At 52.1% G+C, this 26638-nt stretch overlaps 1 protein-coding gene across 1 annotated transcript; it reads right to left on the bottom strand.

Annotated features, from left to right (window-relative positions):
• Nucleotides 1-11028: 11028 nt before the first annotated feature.
• LOC124507280 (liprin-alpha-1-like) lies at nt 11029-22938 on the bottom strand. The gene is made up of 6 exons (XM_047073691.1): nt 22795-22938; nt 21094-21228; nt 19456-19539; nt 17341-17472; nt 14378-14457; nt 11029-11251 (listed from the first exon to the last, which is right to left on the bottom strand). The coding sequence occupies exons 1-6, from the start codon at nt 22936-22938 to the stop codon at nt 11029-11031; spliced, it is 798 nt and encodes a 265-aa protein (XP_046929647.1).
• Nucleotides 22939-26638: the final 3700 nt, after the last annotated feature.

Raw genomic sequence — 26638 nt, 5'->3', positions numbered from 1 at the left:
CACCAGGCACACACACGCTCGTGGCTAGGAGAGGCCCAGCACACTCGAGTGAGAACACCAACCGGCAGTAATCCTGATGCACGCCAGAGGTCCTCTTGACTATTTTCCATCTTCCACTTTCTGCCTGGACAGTCTAGGGCCTGTCGTGTGACCCGAGAGTCCTCTTCCCCGTGGGAGGGTTGGGCCCGTCCTCCCCACCCTGATGCCTCCGGGGGAGGACCGGGCAGAACAGGCCTTCTCCAGAAACAGGTGGACTGGGGAGGTGGTCCCGTCTATGTCCAAATCTCTGGAACCTGTGCATGTGACTTTATTTGGAAAAGCAGTCTTTGTGAGTGCAGCTACGTGGAGGACCTGGAGACCACCCTGCACTCCCTGGGGAGGGGGCTGGGGAGTACACGGATGAATGTTCTTCAAAAGAGGAGTCAGGTAAGATACACCGAGAAGGGACAGGGCACGGGGGCCAGCAAGCACTGAAGCCGGGCAGGATGGAGCCTCCCTGCTCCCGCTGAAATCTGCCCACGCACCGGGTGGTGTGGACACAGCGCTGGCCTCAAGTCAGGACTGGGAAAGGGGCCGCAGGAAGCCAAGGAGGAGAATCAGCAGAATCCACGCCACTTCTTCCCACCGAGGACTCAAGCGACAGGGGGGTAAGAGAAAGCAGAACGTCAGAGATGTTGAGAAACACAATCAAGTGAAGCCAGATCATTAGGAAGGAGGCAACAACCCCTCCTGGGCATGAGCCTGCTGCCCCTGTGCAGGGGCCATGGGGACAGACCCCTCCCGGGACCGCGGAGCACCCACCTGGGAGGTGGCAGGACTCGGTCAGCAAAAGGCGAGGAGGAAAGTGTGAAGTCACAATTACATTCAGAACACTCGACGTGACACACAAGAAAGGACCTTAAGGGCAGCAGTGAGGAGGGTAGAGTGGCCTCAAGGAGGAGCGTGTAGCGGTAGGAGAGTCAAGGGTATTCGGTGGGACCTGGCGGGTCTGTGGAAAGGCCTGCAAGCCCCGGAACATTCAGTATGGGGCGAGCACAGCCAAGGATGGCTGACGCGTGTTCTCAGAGAGGCCACACCCCTCGGACATCTGCTCGGTGCTTGGTCTGTTTCTCAACTGACATTTCTTTTTTAAGCATAATTGGATTCACCAAATCAAGTTTTAATAAACCATGTGCAACCTAATGTACCTGTGGGGAATTGGTCTGTTTCCAGAAACTCTCAGATGCCGAAGGCTTGCCCAAGCTTTGGTGGGGAAAAAACAGAATCCTAGGTGTAAAACGCAGGGAAGCACTTTGTTGTTCCAAACCTCACACTTCACACTAAGGACTAGGAAGTGCAGAAACTAAAGACCAGCCAGCAAAGGTTCTGAACAGGAAGACACAGAATGACCTATGCCCTGACAGAAAGGAGAAGGGAAGTCTTACTCCACAGAAAGAAACTATGTATCCTTCACAGTAGTAAACAATCGGCCCTGGCGGGAGAGACAGTACCGGAAGAGGAAATCCCAGCGATTGTCAGCTGTGCCCTCCACACAAGGCCCACGGGTCAGGGCGTCCATCCCTTGACCCAATGGCCATAAGCTCTCTGTGGCGGGGAGGGAAGGAACCATCCCAGAGTCGCCTGAGCTATGAGGGATCTTGTGCCAGAGCCTCCTGAGGTGGCCTCGTGAGGGCTGCTTTGGAATCTGTGTCTTCTCCTGTCTCTGCCCCTCCCATGCTCAGGCTCTGTCTCTCTGTCTCTCAATATTAAATAAACATAAAACACTTAAGGAAAATCTACAAATGGAGAATGAGGTCCACTCTTGAAACTTGTTCAAAAAAGAAATGTAAAACGTTGATTTCCGTAAGAACAGGAAGACCTTTATTAGAGTTGCACTACATAATTTCCAGGGTCTCGCGCCTTCCTCCTGGGTGCACACCCAGCACCCTGCCCCGTGGTGGGAGCCCAGTGCTTCCTGATTGGTCTTCTGAGTGTTGTGGTGCCAGGGAGTTCAGGGTGGGTGTGGGGCAGGGGTGGGGGGAGGACGTGCCCAGGTCCCCCCCACCCAGGCTTGCCGCGGCCCCAGCTCCCAGGTTCTGTGGGTCACTACAGGCAAGCTGCCCAGGCCCCCAGGACTAGGCTCTGATAGAGCCAATGCACTGAGGACACCCACGATGCCTAGCTGTAGTAGGTGGAAGAGCACACTAATATTCAAGCAGATAAGCTTGATATCCAGTTAGGAGTCATCTTAGATCATTGAAGCCTGAGCGGGCCACAGCCTTGTTACATACGAAGTCGGCCATTCTCCACCATTGTTCACATTCCAGTCAAAGAGCCTCCCGTGGCGCCGTCGCCGAGGGGCTGGGGCAGGTCAGCATGTCACGGACCGACGACCAGCTGCATCTTCTTTGGCTGCATAGAGGACAGAGAGGAAGTGACCCAGAAGTCTGCAGGGAGAGTCTCTGCTGACCCAGCAGCTAAGTCACAAATGTCCTTTGGTCTACATTGTTTTCTCCAAGAAGGTGCCTTCCTAAAGTTTTGTCATCATCCAGAAGTCAAGACTGATTGGAATTTAAAAAACAAAAGCGTATACTAAAGTTACCAGCCCTTTAAAATGACCTCACTCTGCAATTTTGTTTACAGGTATTTACCCACATTCCTGACAGCCATCGGGCCCCCTGCCCAGAAGGCAGCCCCAGGGAGTAAAGGGAGACAGGGCCACACTTGTGCCAGGACCCTGACCGGGCACAAGTCAGCAGAGTCCTGGGCTGCCTGAGCCTGCTCCACTGTCTATGTGAAATCACCTTCCTGCCATAGAAGATACTACCTTTTCGTTTTCCAAATAGTCTTTAAGCTGCACACAGTGCCACACGCTGGGACAGTCGCACACCACCCTTGCCCTTGCCCTGTTCTCCTCACAAGCATGTGTTCGTTCTTATGGCAATCACGACAGTCTTAATTAGTGGTGTGGGAGTACATCAGTCCTGGTTTTGTAGAAGGAGAATGCAACGTTTTGTGTCTTTTCAAATAAATTACTGAACATTCCCCCAGAGCACAGGGCCCTGGATTGCAGTGAGATATCCGGCTACCCCCAAAACACAACTTACAGGCTCTATTCCCAGGCTGCAGCCAGCGTGTTATGATGTCAAAAATATTTCTGAACACTATCAGTGTCAAATAGCAAAAAGGAAAGAAACCAAACTCCTCATCTCTGTGAAACTATTGGTTCCTCAATAGCTACTTGGTTTGTTTATTTTTTATACTTTTTTTTTTTTGAAAGAGACAGAAACGGCAAGAGTGGAGCAGGGGCAGAGAGTTCGGGGGAGAGAGAAACCTAAGCAAACTCCCCACTGTCAGCTCTGCGCCCAATAGAAGGCTCACATTCACCAAGTGTGAGAACACGACCTGTCCCGAAACCAAGAATCAGATGCTTCACTGACTGAGCCACCCAGTCGCCCCTGTTTTTAGAGTTTGAGAGAGAGAGAGAGAGAGAGAGAGAACGAGTGTGTATGAGGAGAAAGGGGCAGAAAGGAGGAAGAGGACCCAAAGCAGGCTCAACGCAGAAAGCAGCCAACCCACACTTTTTGTTACCTCTCAACTTACAAAAATACACATTTCGGGGAGCAGTGGGGTGGGAGAACCGGAAGGCATTACCACGAATCTTAGTGTTTTCATTACAGAAAGTATAAGGTTGTGAAAGAAAACACATCAGCACATCTAAGGGACAGAATTTTCCCAGCATGGTTCCAGGAGCAAAAGGTCTACTTTCAGTATCAAATTGCATACAGCAAGGTGGAAACTATCCAAGGTATTGTAAAACACTTTTATACACTTCAAACATAGGGACATTCAAATCAGACCACTGTTGAACAGTTTCTACAAATTTGCATTCCCAGGGAACCAAAAGCCTGAGGGTTCCTACGGAATTGTGAGCAGTAACGGAAATAAAGGCATTTCACCTGAAGTACAACTCAGGGTGCCAGTCATGATCATTATTATGAGTTCTGAGAAGGAGACTACATTGAGGCAGATGGAAAGAAACCAACGGACAAGTCTGGGGGCTGAAGCGGAACGGCCTCTACGGGAAGGGGCTCTGTGGGCCCAGTGTGGACATGAGGCACCCCACTCCAGACCTCGCAGGCTCTCGGGGCACAGAAGAGTGGCCACAACGCCTTGCCTAGTGTCTGGTGTATCACAGAGCCCACTGACTTCTGCCCTGGCTCAAGGCCCCGTCCCGTCGTCCCCCCATCTCCAATGTACCCGCGTGGCCCACCTCCCGCTCCACCCCGCTAGCCTGCAAACAACCTCTTCTGTTGAAAAGAGCTCACTTTTTTTAATCAGTTGTGGGATCACTGGGATGTGGTTTCAACCTGCCTCCTTCACCCACTTAACTCAGCTCTGGGACACAGTCAACCCACGTGCGACATGCTCTGCAGTGGAAAGTCCCAGAGAGATATGCCCGCACCACTCCTCTGGGCCCCCATCCCGGGCATCACAGCGCCTCAGCTGCTTGGTAGCAAACGAAACCCACTGCTGTTACTCGTTGTCAGAATCAAGACCAGTTGAAAATAAGATGTACTGATTAGACTGCAAAGGTCAGAGTCTATTGAAGAGAAACTCAACCACTACAGGGGAAGGAAACACAGGGGCAGCCTAGTGAGGACGCCAGAGAGATCACCAACATGAATGACAGCTTCTGAATGCTGGTGACCAGGTCCTCACAGGGGCTGCAGTTACACATAATGTGATAGAGCTTCTGTGTTCAAAGTATCTCGTGGATATTTAGATGCAGACACTCCGGAAAGCCATGCGACCGAAGTGCTCCCACTGTTCCCAGGTACAGGTGAGAAAACGGAAGCACAGGAATGCTAATATGGACTTTCCCCAGACCCCCAAACCCATCTGTGCAGGAGCCAGGCTCAGTGTCAAGTGCTCTGGGGCCACACCCTCACGTGAGCCACAACATATCCTCCCTGCACAACTTCTCAAGGTGCACTGGGAATCCATGTGAGTCCCTTCAAGATTTCATACGTGCTCTACGTCCTCCAGGACCCACAGTTTAAGAAGAACCTCAGGTTCAGCGTGGAGGACATAATAATGCTTTGCAGCTATAGAGTCTATTGAACAAACGAACAGCTACTGCTTTAAAAACAGGTACAGCTGAAAAGTGCTCCGCAAGGTGACAAGAAACACAATGCTTATTTGTTAAAGTTTTTGGTGTTTTTCAGCTTGTCCGCCCAATTTGCGGAGTCCCAGGGCACGCTGGGAAGGGTTTTCAACCTCCAATTCAGCGGCTGTGGGGAAGCAGAGTGATGAAATGGGAGGTGGGGGGTGTCCACAGCCACGTGAGGTCTCCCGACACGGGGAGGGGTCTGCAGGCAGAGAGACCACGGATCTAGAGGAATGAGGCCAGTAAGACCACCCACACGCTGGAAACACGCAGGGGACACCAACCTGGTCATGCAGGCTCATTGCTAGCGTGGCTGGGGTGGACTTTTGTTTTCTGGCGAGCAACCAGGGGATGGATTTTGTGATGCCCTTCTTCTTGGGGGCGTTATTCAGTGAGTCCTGGCTATTGCTACTGTTGCAGAGGTTGCTCAGGGGGCCATCCTGAGAGCCTGGGGATCTGGGGGACGCACAGGAGAGCATCTTCCACGCGTGCTTGTCACACGACACACCGCCCCACGTGATTAGAAGCACACTCCCCCAGCTTCTAGGGAGGGCTGCGCCCTGGGAGCTGAAACTCTCTACCTCCCAAGTATATCTGGAGTCCAAGCACCTTGGGTCCAGCACCCCTCCCTGGCCGTGACCCGGGAGCACGGAGGACATGCACACCTGAGCCACCCCAGGACGTGGTGCGAGGAACAGAGAGGCTGCTGGAGCTGCCTGGTGGGGGTGGGGGGAAGAGAGCATGGCTCCTGACAGCCCCACAGGGCACAGTGCAGCCCAGGGGAGGAGCCCTAGGGAGCATGTCACCCAGGATCCACCGGGAGGAAAAGGGAGGTCTCAGGACGGCTGGTGCGTAGGATCTGAGCAAACGAGGCTGCCCTACAGCCACCAGCATCACAAGACTCTGGTCTTTCCCACCTGCCTTTTGCTCTGCTGGCCACACCCAGGGCACCCAGGCAGGTATCCCAAGAACGCCGTGCACGTAAACTCAGTTCATCGGCCTCTCTTTGGAATCGCTGTTCCGACCCTTTCTCCCCCATGTAGAGATCAAAGGGTTCTCAGAGCTGAAAACCAGCGTACAGGCATGTCTCCTACGATGCCTGTGCCCCTTACTTTGTGGCGTCCCTGATGTCCTCGTGGCTGGCCTTGTGCAGTGCCCCTTGCTGCAGCCTGTCCAAGCTCAGGGACCTCTGGGAAGAAGGAGCTGACGGTACACATCGTGTCCTTGCCACACTATCTTGTGACTCTTCCTCCAAAGGCAGCAACTGTGGGGTGGAGAGGAGAGTGACATGAGTTCACCGTGCACCCAGACAGAGGAGCACACAGCCCTGAAATCACAGCCAACAACTCATTTGAAAAGCTATGAGCTGTGCTTTGTGCAGCGTCCAAAACGACTTCCTAGGATCGGCCTAACGCCAGGCGAAAGGGTGGATTCGCGTCCGGGCAGTGGGCCCACTGAGACCCCCAGCCCATCTGCACCGAGGGGTGTACCCTCCCCAGGACCTCGCACCACCAGGAGCCCGGCCACAGAAGGTAGAGGCGGAGACCCAAACCATGTCACCATACACCACGGCCAGCTGAGAAGGAAGGTGTTTGTTTCCTGACGCCATTCAGGGCAAACCCTGGTGAGCACGGAGCCCTCCCATGCACGATTGTCCAAAGCTCTTTGTTTGGGGGAAGTGGAGCGAGCTTGTGGCCTAATCCACTGTCACTTCTGGTAGCGATGCAAGGCTGGAATCTACGGGGACGTGTGTAAAGTGACAAGGCACCCAACCCCCTGAGCCCACACTCGGGTCTGACTTCTGCTTCTCAGGGCCATTTCGGTTGATGTTACAAACTGACGGACCCATCTGCAGCTTACAGACAGTCTGCTCGACACGGTGGAGACACAGTGTCCCTCGGCTGCCGTCACGACAAACGAACCCCTTCAGACTCCATTTTTCCTTCTGTGACAGGCTGTGGGTCTGCGGCTATGTGGCTGTGGGCCCTGGAAAGGACCGTGGGGCCACGGACCCGCCAGCGTTATGACCCTTGACAGGTCCTGGTGGTGAGGCAGGGCCGGATCTCACGAGACACACGTGTAGGACTGGCGAGACAGGCACAGCCAACTGGGTTTGCACCAGGACCTCCGAAGCTGCATGGGGCTCGGGACACCCATGGCGGCCGGCACCAAGTGGAGCTGAGCTCAGGGAAGACACAAGCTTCACCAACAGCTCCAGAACACCTGCCTCCTCTCCTGATTTCCTGACAATCATCAGACAACAAAAGGCTACCTTAACAGGCTACAAATTATCCACATAAAACCAAACAGGGTCAGACTCACTCAACACAAGTAGATTTCATACCCAGGTGGAAGCAAGGATACGGAGAAAACAAACCCAAAAGGGAACAGGACAGGGAGCCACACTAGCGACCAGGCTATGAGGTGAGCAGGGACGGAGGGTTCCGGGAGCACACCCTCCCCTGCGTCACAGCGCAGTCCACACACAGGCCCCCGCCCAGCACTGGGTCCTGCCAGACTTGTGCCTATGGGCCATTTCAGTCTCAACCAAAACGGGAGGCTCCCGCCCGGCTGGGAAGTGCAACGCCCGTGCTGGCCCTGTCTGCATGGACCTGACACCCACTGCCCGTACACCTAGACTTCATCCCCCAAAACCTCCAAAGAGCCCTCCAAGTAGCCATCAGTGAGCTGCGGGAGCAGGCCGACCTGCCTGGGTGTTCATCACACGACCCTCTGGTCCTTGAGAAAGTCTTGCTACAGAGGAAAAGGCAGCACGAGCCAGCAGAATGCAGGGCGTGCTCTGTGCCCCGTCGCCGATGTGAGCTCCTGATCTCTGAGGACCGTGCACCGATGGGCAGGGTGTGGACACCCCAAGGGCCATGAACCTTTCGCTGTCCTCACTTACCAGGAGAGCAAAGCAGGAAAAAAAGACGGTGATGAATACACCCCGGTCACAAAACAACCAGTGACCGAACTGGCACTTGAACGCAAGAATTCAACTGAACGGACACACCATCTGTGCAGTGGAGGGGCTCCCCCAGCTGCCGCCCAGCTCTGTATCAGAGGCACGGCCCTGTCAGCGCATGGCTGGGAAGGTCTGGGATGGGGGTCCGGTCCAGGGAGCAAGGCATCCCAGTTATGAGGCGGACTCTCTGGTCGAGGGTTCCGTCCCGAGGCACGGCGCTTCCCCTGAGAATGGGCACACCCACATCATTGTCCTCTGGACACAGGAGGTGTCCTGTCCCGGCGAGGGGCACTGTAAATGGGAGAAGGGCGCCCGCGCAAAGGTGGGGTATGTGGCAGAGTGGTGTCGTGGCCAGTGTTTGCCCTGCAAAGTGTCCTCATGCACAGGACCCGGGCTCTCAGGCTCTGGTTGCACGTCTGGAAATGGGCTAACCACACAAGCTGTGGTTCGCGGGGATGTCTGTGAGGGCCAGGTCACAGGATCCTAAACCACTGCACACACCAGGTGGCGAACGCTAAGAGCTCTCTGAGTGCTGCTGGCTACGGCTGTCAAAAGTGGTTATCCCGAAATCGAAACTCTATGCCTCTGCTTCAGTAATTTCTCTTCCTAGAAACTTCTAGGTCTCATGGAACGAAGTACGCAGCGCAGCGAGCAAGACACAAACGAGAGACAACGGCGAGCTCTGGTGGCCGTCGCAGGTACCGTGGAAACCGGCCGCCACGCTCCAGCCCCCAGTGGCTCCTGTACTTCCCCGCACACGCCAGCCGCTCGTCCTTACCCAGCTGTGGAGAGACGGGCACTCTCCCCCACACCACACACAAACACAGCTAGGTTGCACTACGAAACACTTTCGCTTTCTCCGATGCTTCCTTACATCACTAGGCTGACAGAGGCATGCAAAGAAAAGAAGAGAAATCAGATTTACTGCACACTTGGAAGCTACAATTTCCAAGACCAAATGAGGCAAACATATTTTAAAGAGAACAACAGGACGGATGTAATTGAGAGAAGATTTAGAAACAACCACGACTGGAAGCAGAACTTTGTTCCACCACACATCTGAACGTAATAGGTTATACAATATTTACCAGAGACACTACCAATTATCACTCAGGGACGTAAAACTCCATTACAACATACACAACTTATTAAAACATGGCATCTTGTAGAACAAAGACTTCTAACAGGTGCCTATTCTAAACTTTCCTGTAACAGTTCTCCTTGTTGAAAACCAAGTTACACTTTTACAGTATCACCCTAGGGGATGCCGAAGTTCCCGCAACACCTTGTATAACACCAAACAAACCCACTCTGTTAATGCCCTGCCGGACGTGAATGTGAAATCCTGACCTAGAATTTGATTGACAACCTCTCACGAATCACTGTGCTGGTTACAGGAGGGTGCCCTGGGCAGGTACGTGATAAAAACGGGCTTAGGGGCAGGTGACAGCTTCATGTTGTAGGAGTCCTGAGTTTCAGTGTAGAAGGCAGTACTTGTGCTCAGTAAGCCCATGAGATTTGGAGTCCTGAACACGAGTGTCGGCACCGCAAAGCGTGCTGTCTGTATCGAGCTTCCGTTCATCTATGCTCAGTGCCTTATCTCTTTTGAAGAAGCACTTCGTTTACAAACTATTATCTAGATCATACCCGTATCCACCTGTCTATACAGTGATACGCTAACGACAATTTATGACTATTGGGGCAAAACCCCACTATCTACTGATGAAGATACAGGAGAAACAACACGAGCCAGCCACGACTGACCACAGACCCTCCAGGGCAAAACAGCAAAATGACAAAACACAAACCACAGAAATTTACCCTGTGTCTCTTTCCAGCTAGCACTGCGTCTCTGCTCCCAACCAGAGTTCAAGTCCTCCAGAAAGCTGCCCCTACTGTGTCTACACAGACTCTGGAACTCTGGCGAGTGGGCTTTAGCACAAGGGCTCCTGGACCAGACCACCGTGATCCTCGACCTCCACCTTGGCTGGCCCCACCCAGCACGACCAGGCCACCGGTCTCCCTTTCCCTGAGCACCTGGCTCACTGAGGTCCTTCCACTTTGTGACCGCTTGGTCTCTGCCAGTTCTGGATCTCTCTCTCCACTGCCACACTGGGCAGTGCCCAGAGAGCCACCCTTGGACTTTGGGGCTATCCACAGGTGCCCATCTAGGGACTTGTCAATCATCTGTCAAACAGAAATAGATAACTAACACGCATATCACCTTTTACTTCCCATTCTCTGCTGGTCTCTTCTCACTACACTGTGCACACATAGGGGTGCAGGCCTCGCCTCTGACTTTTTATCTGTTTATTGTTTTCTTTGTTTTATTTCAAGTGGGGGAGGAGCAGATAGAGGGAGAGAGAGAGAATCCCAAGCAGGCTCCAGGCGCGGTCAGCGGAGAGCCCCATGCGGGGCTGCGGGGCTGTGGGGCTCCGGGTCTCGATCTCACAAACCCAGAGATCGTGACGTGAGCAGAAATCAGCAGTCGGACGCTTAACCGACTGAGCCACCCGGCGCCCCTCATCTGGGTTTTTCAGTCATGCTGCACCCTAGCTCTGGGACGATGTCTGCACCAAACTTGTTCCATGACCACAGGTGCTCAAAACTTACACAAATATATAAAAATATACGCGGCTGAAGAGACAAAGGACAAAAGTACTTAAACTCCAAAGGTGAATTCTTTGTTGTTTAAGGATGAATACACGTGTTCATTTAACCTTCATTAGCGTTTCAAACCCTTACTAATTTGCATTGTGCTGTGCTTAACACTAGGTCCTATCTTAATCCACATTGCTACTTTATACAAAGAAAGATCAAAAGCTCTCAAAAGTAAATTCTAAGGCAGCAAAAGAAGAATGGGGGAAGGGGAGAAGAGAAAGCAGCCTATCAGTCCTTTAGTTCCAGAAGAGCCTCACAGACAGAGGAAAAGGCAGGTGACATTGGAGCAGGCAGGTGGGTCCCACGAGAGCCCCCAGAGGATGGAGGTCCTTGCCTTGGAAGGCTCATGTCGCAGACGGGCCACACGGCCTTTCCGGTGGCGCCGCAACACCGCGCTACTGCTGGTGCTGCTGGCATCCGTGGGGCTGTCCGCCAGACGGAACCTGGAAACTGGGATGCTGCCGACGTGCGTCCGCCTGAAATATGGAGGAAAACAATCAAACACACACACACACACACACACACACACACCAAGGTTGTTATCTAGGGAAAAGTGGACTTTGTCAGCCAGACCAGAACCCGTCAATTGGGAAAATGAGGTCACAGAAAAAGGTCTCCAAGAGGCATCCTTGCCCCTGGCTCCAGTGCAAGCCCGCTAGCCGGGCCCTGTGCAGACAGGGTCTCCCGGGCCCAGCAGGTGCAACGCATCCCCGCGGCCCAGACGTCCCCGAGGTGGAGCAGCACCTGCCCCCAGTCAAGCTGTCGTCCTGCGTGTCTGCACCACCTCCTGCCCAACTGACCGGGAAGCACTCCTATACGTCCCTCTGGCCTTCACCTGCCATCGGCCCACGTGTGCCAAGGCCCTCGCTGTGATGCCAGGTGACCCCAGGTTTTCCTCCACCAGCCACTATCGGGCGCCCCAGGGGCAGTCGCAGCAGGATCCTCGGGAACCACACCTCGCAGCTCCCGTACACAGGAGGTGGCAATGCGCCCGGTGTTTCCAAGGCAAAAGCGTCTCTGGCCTCTGTGCAGTTAGACTAACAGACAAACGTCCCCCTTGGCCTCAGAAGTCTCCAGAAAAGTTCCATGGAGCCCCGAGCCCCTAGGGTGGAGTCACTTAATTGGGCTGTCAGCTGCTCCCCTCAGCAAAGGCTCTGGGCACGAAGCGGTCAGCAGCTGTGAAGGAGCACCCGCCAGCCCACGTGCCCGGCCTCAGCCACGGGTCACCCTCCACACTTGAACCCTGCACGGGAGTCCAGTGGCTCCTTGCTCTCTGGAAAAGAAGAGAGGCTGCCTTCCATTTCACAAATCCTTATGGTCTCGGGAGACAGAACACGCCCATCTGATTCACATCAACTAAAGAGGGGGCCCCTGGCGTCACCCCTTGTGGCCTGGAGACAGAGCCACCACGACAGGGCGTCTCCTCTGTGGTGCTTCAAGCTCTTCTCTGCGGCCTTTCGAGAAACGTCATTGACACGTGCTGCCTCAGGGTACTGATTGTTTCTAAGACAGCCAAGTCGGAACTGCCCGCTGGCCACAACCATCTTCCCCTCCTCTGGTCCCCCCATTCCCAGAACAACTGCTCACCTGAGCTCAGGTGGTCTAGCTTCACCGCTGTGCGGCCACGACACATCGCCAATCGGGGAGAGCCACACACGCCACCCCGCATGGGACCTGGGAAGGTTCGTGGCTCCTCCGAGGTTCGCGTGTGTCCCCTGACTCGGACACCCTATCTCAGGCTCCCTGGCTCCCGACCCCACCACCCTGCATCCAGTCCTATCCCAGAGCTCTCTCCCATCTGCCCCGCCTGCGTGTGGAAGTTGGTCCGTCACCTTTCTTTTCCTCTGCAACCCAGACCATGTCATCTCGCTAGAGGAGGACACAAACAGAAGACGTGGCTGTGAGGTCGTGCCAGGAGGGCTCAGCTGTCCAGCCTGCCTGCCGCCTTCTCAGCCTCGTCCCCACGGCCCCCGGCCGCTCACGGCGACACAGCTCCCACCAGCCTCTCTTCTGCTACCACACGAGAGAGCACTTTGTGAGACGGCTTCAAACAGACCCTGTTCCTCAGCCGGTCTCCTGTCCGGGGTTTTCGGACCACAAGGCCACCTGTGACCGTGGCCAATGCCTCCGCAACCACGGGAGCACTGCGATCCTCTCTATCCTTCTCCTTGGCCAGCTCACCTCAGGCGGGTGACGGGCGTGGACGTCCCTCTTATGGCAACTGCCCCAGGGTGCCACCCTCCAGGGGCCTGCACAGCCCCTTCCCTTGAGAACTCCAACATGCCCTCGAGTGGCCTGCACCGCATCCACTGTTTGCTCCCTTGGCCTCCTCACACATACCCGTCTTCAAGCCCTGGAATGGTGACACTCAGCACACTGGTGTCTTGCTGGCGAGGATCTCCGTCAGCCAACCAAGAGGCTGCTCTGTGCCCGGATCTTCCTGTGTGCTTCTCTCTCCGGACACACATTCGCTGTGCCACCAGGAGTTCCGTGGACAGGGAGGGCCGCTTGTGACTCTACCTGCACTGACTTCTCTCTCCTACAAGCAGGCTCAACAAGGACAGCCACAGCACACCCTCGACTCTCCCGAGAGCCCCCGTCGGCAGCCGCACAGACCCCAGTGAGGCCTGAGTGGGCCTGCCTTTGGAGCAGGAGCCTGCTTCCTGCACCTAAGGGGGCCCAGTCAGCTACTCGAGGCACTGTCACACCAGAATGACTCTCACATGGTACCCATTTCCTACAAAGAAGCAAGCAAACCTTTTCATACCTTGCTGACAATTACTGTCTGCCGGATGCAGCTCACAAGCCGGCTGACCCACTCCCTCACAGGCGACTCACCAACGTCCCAACAGAGTTACAGCGATTACATGTCATTCTCCAGTCTTTTCAAAAATATAAGAAACTGTGAGCACTGCGCTAACCCCACCAATGTCAAGGTGACCTTCACCACCATGGCCACGTGTCCACTCCCATGGTGACCCCACTGGCGTTGCGGAAGGGACCATAGCTTCCAGGGATGCTGGGCCGAACCTGGCACGCTGGACCCCTCCTAGCCCCACACCATCACCGCCACACTCGGTGGAGGGAGGCCGCAAATAAACCCACCCAAACACGAACAGAACTTTCCCTAACTTCCACTCCTCCTCCCATGGCTGCGAGCTCTGTCATGCCTCCCGGTCTCCTGAGATTCCAAACCTAACCTCTGGAATGAGGTTTTACTTCTCCCTCTTGCCAACTACTAAGCTACCGGCTCCCCGAGCTACATCCAGTCACTCTGCCCATTCGGCCAAAGGATTCCTCTGCAAGATACACAGCAGGTGCTAACATATGTGTTTGTGAGGTGGTTCATGTTAGGTACGGTGAAGGGCAGTGTCGCCCCAGCCCCGCCCCATCATCAGTTAGGTGGTACCTGGAAAATGGATCGTGTCAGACTACAACACACTCAGGGTTATTGTGTGTCACTGTGATCCGGTTTGGGTCATACCATAGCATACCCACGGTTCTACTTTGGAACCATGAGCTGGTTCAGGTCATACTGGTGACAGAGGGAAGCCGCCCCCAGCCGCATCTCAAACAGATCTGTGAACCGGGAAGTGTCATACCCATGGTGAAGCGAAGAGCCTCTCAATCTTGCCCGCTTCAATAGGGCCCTTAGTGCTTCCATTTTGTGTAGAAGCCGATCCTGCAAAGCAGCAAATGACAACGACACTCACTGCAAGCAAGGTTAACTAGTCTTTGCATCAACACAGAGCACAAACTGGTAGTGGCCAGAGGAGAGGCGAGTAGGGGCAGTGGGCAAAAGAGATGATGGTGATTATCAGGCATCAGCATCCAGATATCAAATAAAGGTGTCTCGGGGATGAAAAGCACAGTACAGGGAATACGGTCCGTGATACCCTAAGGACTCTGTATGGTGACACACGGTGACCACAGTGATGGTGACGAGCACAGACTCACGTGTGCAATAGTTGAAACGGTATGCTGTCTACTTGAAACTGACACAACACTGTAGGTTCATTAGAATTCAAGAAGGGGGCGCCTGGGTGGCGCAGTCGGTTAAGCGTCCGACTTCAGCCAGGTCACGATCTCGCGGTCCGTGAGTTCGAGCCCCGCGTCAGGCTCTGGGCTGATTGCTCAGAGCCTGGAGCCTGTTTCCGATTCTGTGTCTCCCTCTCTCTCTGCCCCTCCCCAATTCATGCTCTGTCTCTCTCTGTCCCAAAAATAAATAAAAACGTTGAAAAAAAAAATTAAAAAAAAAAAAAAAGAATTCAAGAAAAAATGGAAAACACTCCTTGCATCAAGTGTGCTGAAATGCTGACCATCATAACCACGATGGGTAAATTCAGCAGTTACAAACCCCAAGACCATTCTCTCCAAGAGTCCTCCAGTAAACACCCGGATCACCAAGTGAACGTCCCTAACCCTACTGAACAGTTAGGTCTCAGGCATAGCAAGGTTACAGAGGAGAAACACCGAGCCACTAGGACTCCTTCCTAATTATGTAGAGAGGAGCAGGACTTTCTGGGCGGTGGGGGAATAGCCCTTCTGTGCCATAGGCACGTGCTCCGTCGTGGACTCTCTGCAGCCCAGCCTCATGTCTGCACACACAGCGCCAGGGAGCACAACCGACGAGGAGCTTCGGTCACACAACAACCCCCTAGGCAGTGCCGTCCCAGGCAGCAGACACCGCCGCACGTGGCTAACTGAGCGCCCAAAATGGGGCTGGTCCCGACCACAGGGGATGGAACTGTGAGACGCCCCGTGGGTTGCAAGGACTGAATGTGGAAAAACATTGTAGAGTAGCTCCTTCATGTCTACACTATTTACATGATACAATAACATGTTGCCTGCATCGGGCTACATGAAAACTAACATCACCCGTCTGTTTGACCATTTCAAATGCAGCCGCGAGAACCCTTGGGATGACACCCGTGTCACCTGTTACCTTCCTGCTGAGCAACGCTGCACTCAACGAACGGTTTACGCGAACATTTTAGCTTTCCAGCGAACCCCCGAAGGGACTCAGAAATCTGAACCCCATAGGCTGCTCGGCTCCAACTCCGCCACATGCGTGCCATTCAGACTTGCGAGCGTGGGGCCGCTCGAAAGCACATTGGTGGCTCGCCTTGGAGGAAGTGTGAGCCCCAGAGGTCACCTGCTCCTTTCCAGTCTCAAGGGATCACTGAATGAGTGAGAGATGGAAGTACCTTCTCACGTTGCGTTTCTTCTAACTGTTTTTTCAGATTGCCAACTTCTCCTAACAGAGACTTCTGAGAAAGGTACTGACAGTCCTTTAATGTTGCTTCTTTCAAACGTTCCACATGCTAGAGCATGCTTACGTTTCTCTTTACAATAATGCAGCACCGCAGAAAAGGCGTGGAGCGAATGGCCATACCAACGAACAGGGTCACATGACCACAGAATGAAATGCTGTCTGTGAAACTGCAGTAACAGCCTTTACTCATATTTTGTCCATGTACAATTTCTTCACGGATCAATGTCTGACTAAATATGAAAAGTTCCTAAGTTTACTTGCAGCAGGTACACTGGTTTGTACTAGCTTTTAGGGTCTGTGATGCCTCAGTCACTTGGGAAACCTGACCTAAGTTTCGTACATATACTTCCAATCTCACATACAACTATTCTACCGAAAGGCTGGCCCCAGGGATCAAGGTAGAACCTCACGTGGGGTATAATAACGCACCTCATAATGGGTTTTACCCAAAACAAGTGTGTCGTGTAATTAGCATTGCTCACTGGTGTCTCCCAGTGCCAATCTTAGGGCAGATTCTGGGCTCATCTCAGGGACACAGGTGTAACCAGAACCGGTAGTATCAGGTCCGCATCCAACTGTCACCACCAGAGCTTCTCTCACAGAGATCCTATGATACTGCTTCCCTCCCGTTACACCTCAAGTGTATCCATTATGATGGTGTAAGAGTCCAGGCTTAGACTCTTTCCAATCCAGATGAAAAGAGGGAAGGCCGCAGACGGAACAGGAGAAACTCTGTTTTCAGCTGGTTAAAGGCCTGACAGAACTGCGCACTCCTACCGGTCCGTCTGGACAAAACAGGTAGAAATTAGCTCCCCAGACAAGAACCAGGCTGAAGGTTCCAGCACAGGGGCGGCAAACGAGGGCCTGCCGACCGCATCCAGCCACCGCCGGGTCCTATCAACAAAGGGTTATGGGCACACGGCCCCTCCCCTTAGTTATATACTGCCTATGGCTGTTTCTGTGCCCATCTTGGATTAGCATGAAGCTAGCTTACTCCTTACGTCTCAGTTAGTAAAAGCCTAAAATACTTACTCTCGGGCCCTCCCCAGACCATACTCCTCTTCTAGACAGTGAGACGCACCTTCCCACACACATACGTCGGGCAGGGACAGGACACTGGGAACTTAACGTAGGCAGTGGGTAACAGCCTGCAGTTTTTCCGCGTGAAAGAATCATTTCTACTTTCTGCCATGGCTGTTGGCCTCTGCTCCACGCTGCTCCTCAGGATCACAACGTGAGCGTCTCCTCTGTGAGGACGGGGGCACTCAGCCGCTGTCTCTCATGTCCTACCTTATCTTCCGCAGCAGCCATTCTCTCTTTAAGATGACGCTGCAGACGCTCATCAGATTCGGAAAGGCGCTGGTCAATAGTGCCCGACAGACCTTGATTACTCTCTTCCATCAGTTTTTCTCTCTGCCTTACCTGAAAGAGAAGACACAGGCTTCAAGCCAAAGTGCGAACACCGGCTCAGGCGTGCGAATGACCAGCGGTGTGACCCACACGCACGCCATCCTCGGCTGCCCCTTCCCACGGCACTCTTTGGCGTGCTTGTGCGTCACTGCCAGCACCGACCTAGCGGGGCACAGAAACGCAGGAACCTGCTTCCCAGGGGTCATCACTTAGCAGGTCCCTTTGTTTCTGGGAAACAAAACACGCATGGGCCCTCACGAATGTCCTCATTATTAGCTCAGATGGGCTCAGGAGGCAGATGTACATGCAGGAAAGAGCATATTCTTAAGGGGATCAGCTGATCTACACACGGGAGGAGGAATATTCTGGGGCGTAAATAGAAGCTCGGATCTGGCTTCAGGGGGAAAGAAATGAATCCATTTACAAAACCGAAAGATAAAAAAACATCTACTTTGGGAAAAATTGAGTGGTGAGAAAGACTTTCACTTGTTTTTCGTGAAATTCACACATCTCCTGAACGTTTTGTAATGGAAACTTGTATTACAAATTCATAACTAATTACCTGAAGTAATATCTGAATGTAACCGCAAAGTTCACGGGTCTGTGTTTTATAGAACTCTCATCAATCGTATGGTTTAACAACTTGTTTCTACCGCATATCCTGGATTAACCCAAAACAGAAGCAGCGAGGACAGGCCGGCAGGATTCAGGGGCTCCTGCCGGGCGGAGGGCCTTGGGGTATGGAGTACACATGTGTCCTGCAGTCGGGGGGCCCAGGGAGGAAGAAGAGCCCACAGGACACACCCGCAGGCTAGGCAACGGACAGTCCCTCCAGGCTCGGGCTTCCTCATCTCTAAGCCACACCCGCTGGCACTTCTTTCCTTGGGAGCAGGCAACAGAAAGCATGACCACCACGCCTCACACGCAGCAACGGCCATCACTTGGAAAAGACCCTGGCCACCCCACAAGAAGGGATCAGCACCCAAGTATTTTTCAAGCAAAGCAGCTTAAAAGTGTCCTTGGAATTGTCTCAGTTATAATAGAATCCTTATCTCAACACCTGTCCCTCCAAACTACCATACAGTCCTAAAGGCAATGAAGTGCTTCTCTAAGTAGGTGAGGTTGAATTCTCGGCCCAAGAGGCTAGCGTCTGGTTGTGCTCGCTTGTGTGCATGTGTCATGGCGGGCTGGGGTCGGCCAACACGAGCCGTCACGCTGGCATCAGAAGCTTCACTCCGCGGAAACTCATGTTTTATTCTCTGACCCTGAGAGCCAAGCACACGAGTTTCTGCTGTAAGTTAAGGGTGAGTGTTTTGAGTTTTCTGGTGAAAACAAAACCCGATGGCCTTGGATAGACGTCCCAAGCTGGGGACGCTGCTGTCTGGTCTGTCTCCTGGGTGTTTCATGTTGACGTCCGACCAGCTCCCGCAGGGAAAAATCTCAGGGGATTCAAGGGACACGGGCGTCCCTTTCGTCAAGGCTCGATTACGCTATTCCTCTTCTTAGGAACATCTACCCTGACCTGTGCCTTTACATCTCAAGAAGAAATTCAGGATGTGGGGACCAAGGTCAGGCCAGTGACCTGATTTCAGGACCTCAGTGTCATGTCCTAAGGAAGGAGACCCCTCCTCTAGGCTGCCCTACCCCAGGCCAGTACCTCCGCTTTGGTCAAGGGACACCCACGAGGTCCCGAGTCAACTGTGAGTAGCTGCTAATGAGCTGGTGCGCACGGTGGGCTGTGCGGGTGCCTCCACCCCTAAGCGGCAGTGCCTACGGGGCCCCAGCGCCCAGAGAACATTGTCCACAGGCTAGCAGTGTTCGCTAGCGTCCAACTCGCACAAGAGTGCACTGTACCCCTGATGGGATCGAGAAGGGGCCTGGCGTCCACGTGGGGAGAAGTGGGAAACAAGGGACCACTCCCTACCCCCACACCCCCAGCCTGCGCCTCATCCTCAACCACTGCCAGGTGCGCGGCTGCTCCGCCCGGACACGTACCCGCTGCAGTTCTTGGTTCTTTTCCTCCAGCTGGGCCTCCATCTGGCGCAGCCTTTCCTCGATGTTGCCACGCCTCTGCTCGGCCTGTGGGCGACAGCAGGGTCAGAAGAGCTGGCTGCCCCACAACACACGCCGTGCCTACGCACGACAGGCTGTGAGCGGCCTTCCGCCTGCTCACAGTCCCTACCGGCCTCATGCGTGCCAGTGGGAAGCAGTGGGCTTCCATGCTGGTGACCGGGGGTAGGCAACTGTCTCGTCCCCACCCTGGGCCCCGGATCCTTGGACGGTGCCTCGTCCCCCGGGAGACACCCCTGGCCACTCAGCACGGACGGGAGGAAGCAGCAAGCGGAAAGAGCAAACAGGCGTGCTGCCTTCCTAAGCTGGGAAGTCACTTCCAATAGTTGAGCTTCCTCAGCAGCAGAGTGTCCAAAGACAAAGGGTTCTGCTACGTGGCTGACCAGGACAGGAGAGAGGACAGGCGAGAAAAGAAACGGAGACTTGACATGCAGATCACAAAGGAGGAGAGGCTCTGTTGGAGCCTGGGCCTGTGGGCGCCCAATGCCGCCTGCCCGACTTGATGGCAGCCTTGAGGGTCAGCATCCCGTGACGAACCCACCCCCCTTCCCACTGGGACCCTCACTGCACTGGAACCGGTGACACAGAAGCACCGACAGTCTCCCTGCTACAGGTTCCCTCAGCCCCGGTTCCGGAAGGACGGACTGGCTGCCCAGTCATGTGCTCCCTCGTCCTGTGTGCATCATTCGATCCCAGCACCGACCACATCATGTCTGGAAACTACCTCTTCAACTGCTGCCTTCCTCTGTGGGTGGTGAGGGCTGTGAGAGCTGGGAGGGCAGGGACTGTGTGTGGCACGTTCCTCGACTCTATTTGTGGAACCTCCGAGTGAATTCCTTAAAGATTTATTTCTTACAGGGGTGTCTGGGTGGCTCAGTCAGTCGGGTTCTGACTCTTGGCTTCAGCTCAGGTCATGAACTCAAGGTTTGGGCGTTCGAGCCCTGTGTCAGGCTCTGTGCTGATAGCATGGAGCCTACTTGGCATTCTATCTCCTTCTTTCTGCCCCTCCCCTGCTCAGGTATGTGCCCAGGCTCGCTCTGTCTCTCTCTGTCTCAAAATAAATGAACATTTAAGAATTTTTTAAATAAAAAAAAGATTGTGTTTAAAAGAGGATAGGATTTTCTCATTTCTCGGAAAAATTCTATGCTTTTTTTTTTTTCCTTCGGTAAGCTCTACACCCTACGGGGAGCTCAGACTCATGACCCTGAGATCAAGAGTCCCAAGCTCCACTGACTGAGCCGGCCAGGCACCCCTGTCCTTCTCTTACCCAAGGCTACTATCTTGAGCTCTGAGTCGCTGACTTAACTCTGAAAAGCAGTGAGTCTTAGATGCAGCCAACGGCAAACAGCACACGTCGGACAAAACCGGAGGGAACAAAACTGGGGATGATGCCTGCCGTTTGGAAAGCATTCCAATCTCAGACAAAGTAGCACCGAAAACAGATCTCAGCTGGTTCACGGACTTTGGCACGCCGACGTTACCGGTGAGAAAGGAGATACAAGAACGGACCGCCTTGAAAATGACATTCCCACCATGGGACCCAGAAGGAAACGGGGGCCCCACCTTGCAGAGGGTGGCCACCCTCTGGGCCGGCTCGGCTTCCACCTCGGGCAGCGACTTGGCCTTCCTCGGGGTCTGCTGCAGCTTCCGCTCCGCCACCTCCAGGCGCTCTTGCAACTGGCGGTTTTGATCCGCAGTCTAGGAAATGAAGGCAAAGCATCAAAGTGTAGCAAGTCTTCTCTCCGTTTCCATTTTTAATAAAGTGAAACAAAATCTAAATGCAGAGACCTACTGTTAGTTCTGACTGAAGCCAACAGTTTGGCAGGTGCTTCAGAGTAAACCTTTCCTTTCTGCAAGGAGTCACCCACTGCCTTGGTCCTCCTTTCACTACGCAAAACATGTCTTGCCAAACTCTTTGCTCTTCTTCAGGATCTTCAAAGAAGTCTTTCCAAAGACAAAGTTCCCACACATTAAAGAAAACCCATCTTCTGGAGGAGATTGCTCGCTCTTCCTGACCAGTTAAGGAGAGAAGGGTTCGGTCCTAACCCTTCGTAAACATATTTATACTGTGGTCCGAGGGCTCGCTACATAGGACACTCGGAGGTGGGCACATCAGCCAGCACAGAGCTTCTGAGAGCATGCCTGATGCCAGTTGAGTTCTTTTTGGAAGTGTACCATGATTCAACAAAAACACTCTCCCTCTTGACCAAAACGTGGAAAATTTCAACGTGGAAAACTTAGACACGAGATTTTTTGTGAAAGGACTTTTAGGGAAGCCGAGGTGGCTCAGTCGGTTAAGCGTCCACCTTCGGCTCAGGTCATGATCTCATAGCTCATGGGGTCAACCCCACCTCGTGCTCTGTGTTGACTGCTCAGAGCCTGGAGCCTGCTTTGGATTCTGTGTCTCCCTCTCTCCCTCTCTGGCCCTACACTGTTCATGCTCGCTCGCTCTCTCTCACTCTGGCCCCCTCTCTCAAAAATAAATAAGCATTAAAAACATATAAAGTCATTTTAAAAATCATGTACAAGGTGAGGTTTTTGCAAGGTTAACGTTTGTTCCCAAAGACTCCTTCCATCTTCTGTGTTCATAGAGCTCTGTGTGTATATACAGACCGCGTATCATGCTTTACAACCCTCAAAAAAAAAATCACATGCTGTACACATAGTATTTCGCGATCTGCCCTTTACACTCATGATTTGGAACATGTTACGTGCTCTCAAACAGCATTCCTCCATGTCATTTTAATGGCTTCCTAGTATTTCACTTTGATTATCATTTTGGGTCGACTGACACATTTGACAAACACACCAGACAAACTCACTCTGTTTCCAAGAAGCTGGATGTGCTTTTCCTGTTCAATGCTGGATGACCTGACAACCAAGGAAGAGATGTGCAGCTTCCCAAAACACAGGGTCTCACATCCTCACGCCAGACTACGCTTCTGCACCTGCCATTCCCCCCGATCTCAGGTACTAACCAAAATGGCCAGCTGCCTACACATTCCCGGCCACTCCCTGCTCCTTTGGAAACAGGGCTAACAGGCAACAGAGTAACGTGCATGTAAGACAAGACAAAGAAGGAATCAAGGACGGGAGCCCCATAACATACTTCCATAAAATTCGAAAGAATTAAACCCTGGACGTTGAAGTAACCCCGTTGGTCAACACAAGATTCTAAGATCCTAAAACCTTGACATTGACCCTTGGTCCTTAACTTGACTTGTAATTAATAAAAGTGGAATGAAGTTCAACGAAACCAATGACCTGTCGATGCAGAGAGTCCTTCTTTGCGATCTCGTTTTCAAGTTTATCCTTGAGGTCGTGCAGAGAGGTGGCTTCGTGCTGTGCCCTGAGGCAGCGCTTCTCAAGGGTAGTGATCCTGTCTTGCATGTCTTCCTTCTGGGCCATGGCCTACAGCAGGTATTTCAGAGGGAACACAGGGAAAGAATCAGCGTACGACACATTAACACACTGCAGACACAAAAACCGGGCGAAATCCTCATTTTCCAAACAAACAGAAAAGTAGCATCCTCGGGGCACCTGGGTGGCTCAGCCGGTGTCGCTCTGTGAGTTGGCGCCCCCCGTCAGGCTCTGTGCCGACAGTGCGGAGGCTGCTCGGGATTCTGACCAGTTACCCAGGCTTATTCTTTCCCATGTGTTCAAAGACAAACGGATAATAAAGTCTCCCGGAAGTCACAACCTCGGTTGCCTCCGGACACCGTTGAGCTTTCCGCAGAACGGCGACTTGCCTCTGGAGGCACACACCATGAGACAACCATCCTTTTTCCGGGGAAAAGGCGGATGAAATCTCATCCAATCACCACAAAGTTGAAGCCGCAGTGTTAACAAATGGAAGCCAAACTCCACCTTTCTTATAAGTGGAAGTCATCTTCTATAGCCTACCCCTGTAACAACATTGTATCCCATGGTATCTGACACTGCAAATGGAACCAGAACGTCCTGCCCTGCGTTTCTTGTCCAACACCCGAAAGATTCCTCTTCCAGCCCTCCGTGTTTACTAAGCAATTTCTGTCAGCAGTCTCAAAAGTGAAAGTGATGAGTCTTAAGCAATGATTTTCTAAATTCTCTGCATATTGAACTCTGCTACGGGGTCTCCCCCCACCTGTGCCAAACAACAACTTCACTGAACGGGTTATATAATTTCTGCAAGTACTTTTGTTTTAAATTCTGACACGACCTCAGCCACACTAAGGTACTAAACAGACTGCTTGTGATTGTCCATGTTTCCCAAAGCACGAGACCCCCCCACCCCTTGTCGCTTTTGGAGGACACACTGTGTCCCAGCAAAGCAGCAGTGCTGACTGCCCACACACAGGCACACTCTGATCCGTGTGAGGTGGCATCTCAGTGTGGTTTTGATTTGTAGTCCCCTGATGAGGAGTGACTATGAGCATCTTTTCTTTTTTCTTGTATTCAATATAATTTGTTGTCAAATTGGTTTCCATTCAACACCCAGTGCTCATCCCCACAGGTGCCCTCCTCAATGGCCATCACCCACTTTCCCCTCTCCCCCACCCCCCATCAACCCTCAGTTTGTTCTCAGTATTTAAGAGTCTCTTCTGGTATGCCTCCTTCCCTCTCTGCAACTCGTTTGCCCCTTTCCCCTCCCCTCTGGTCTCCTGTGAAGTTTCTCAGGATCCACATATGAATGAATGAAAACATATGGTATCTGTCTTCCTCTGCCTGACTTATTTCACTTGGCAGAACACCCTGCAGTTCCTTCCACGTTGCTACAAATGGCCAGACTTCATCTTTTCTCATTGCCAAGTAGTATTCCATTGTATATAGAAACCTCATCTTCTTTATCCATTTGTCCATCGACGGGCATTTAGGCTCTTTCCATCATGCGGCTATTGTTGAAAACGCTGCTATAAACATTGGGGTACGAGTCCCCTGTGCATCAGCACTCCTGAATCCCCTGAATTCTAGCAGTGCTATTGCTGCGTCATAGGGTAGATCTATTTTTAATGTGGTGAGGAACCTCCACACTGTTTCCAGAGTGGCTGCACCAGTTTTTCTTCCCACCAACAATGCAAGAGGGTTCCTGTTTCTCCCCATCCTGTTCAGCATCTATAGTGTCCTGATTTGTTCATTTCCGCCACTCTGACCGATGTGAAGTGGAATCTCAGTGTGGTTTTGATTTGTATTTCTCTGATGAGGAGTGATGTTGAGTATCTTGGCATGTCTCTTGGCCATCTGGATGTCTTCTTTGGAAAAGTACCTATTCATGTCTTGTGCCCATTTCATCGCCCGAATATTTGTTTTCAGGTGTGGCGTTTGGTGAGTTTTTTTTTTTTTTCAACGTTTATTTATTTTTGGGACAGAGAGAGACAGAGCATGAATGGGGGAGGGGCAGAGAGAGAGGGAGACACAGAATCGGAAACAGGCTCCAGGCTCTGAGCCATCAGCCCAGAGCCTGACGCGGGGCTCGAACTCACGGACCGCGAGATCGTGACCTGGCTGAAGTCGGACGCTTAACCGACTGCGCCACCCAGGCGCCCCTGGTGAGTTCTTTATAGGTGTTTGGATACTAGCCCTGTGTCTGATACATCATTTGCAAATATCTTTTCCCATTTCATCTGTTGTCTTTTTGTTTTGTTGCTTGTTTCCTTTGCAGTGCAGAGGGTGTTTATCTTGATGAGGTCCCAATAGTTCATTTTTGCTTTTAGTTCCCTTGCCGTTGGAGACGTGTCATGTAAGAAATTGCCACAGCTGAGGTAGGAGAGGTTTTCTCCTGCTTTCTCCTCTCGGCTTTTGACGGTTTCGTGTCTCACATTCAGGTCCTTTATCCATTTTGAGTTTATTTTTGTGTATGCTATAAGAAAGTGGCCTAGTTTCATTCTTCTGCATGTTGCTGTCCAGTTCTCCCAGCACCAGTGGTTAAAGAGACTGTTTTTCTTCCATTGGATATTCGTTCATGCTTTGTGGAAGATTAGTGGGCCATACATTTGTGCGTCTGAATCTGGGTTCTCTATTCTGTTCCATTGGCCTATGTGTCTGTTTGTGTGCTCATACCATACTGTCTTGATGATTACAGGTTTGTAGCAGAGGCTACATTCTGGGACTGTGATGCCTCCTGCTTTGGTTTTCTTCTTCAATATTACTTTGTATATTCGGGGAATTTTGTGGTTCCACACAAATGTTAGCATTATTTGTTCTAGCTTTGAAAAGAATGGTGGCACGATTTTGATGGGGATTGCATTGAAAGTGTAGATTGCTTTGGATGGTATTGACATTTTAACAATATTCATTCTTTGAATCCATGAACATGGAATGTTTTCCCATTTCTTTGTGTCTTCTTCAATTTTCTTCATAACCCTTGTATACTTTTCAGCACGCAGAACTTTTATATGTTTGGATTGGTTCATTCGTATTTTTAGGTTATTGATAGGTATTTTATGGTCCTGGTGCAACTGTAACGTGATCAGTTTCTTTAGTTCTCTTTCTGTTTTGTTGTTATTGGTATATGAAAATGCGAGGGGTTTCTGTACATTGATTTTGTACCCTGCGACTTTGCTGAATTGATGTATCAGTTCGAGGAGACTTTTGGAGGATTCTGTCAGGTTTTCCAGGTAGAGTATGATGTGGTCTGTGCAGAGTGGACGTTTGACTTCATCTTTGCCATTGTGATGCCATTTATTTCATTTTGTTGTCTGATTGCTGGTTCTAGGAATTGAAAAACTGGGTCTAGGAATTGCCAAACTATGTTCAACAACAGTGGTGACAGTGGACATGCCCCTGTCATGTTCCTGATCTCAGGGGGAAAGTTTTCAGTTTATCCCCAGGAGAATTATATTAGCTGCGGACTTGTATCATACGTGGCTTTTATGATGTCTACATATGTTCCTTCTATTCTGACTTTCTTGAGGGTTTTTATTAAGAAAGGATGCTGTGTTTTGTCAAATGCTTTCTCTGCCTGTATTGACAGGATCATGTGGTTCTTACCTGTGGTTTTCTTAATGTGATGTATCGTACTGATTGATTTGCAAATACTGAACCAGCCCTATAGCCCAGATAGGAATCCTACTTGATCATGGTGAAAAATTCTTTTCATATGCTGTGCATTCGATTTGCCAGTATCTTGTTG

This window comes from Lynx rufus, unplaced genomic scaffold, assembly GCF_022079265.1.
Source record: "Lynx rufus isolate CCGP_SWC_20201006 ecotype Redwood Valley unplaced genomic scaffold, mLynRuf1.p SCAF_11, whole genome shotgun sequence".
Classification (NCBI taxonomy): Eukaryota; Metazoa; Chordata; class Mammalia; order Carnivora; family Felidae; genus Lynx; species Lynx rufus.
The sequence above is the reverse complement of the archived record's forward strand: the minus strand, read 5'-3'. Positions and strand labels throughout refer to the sequence as shown.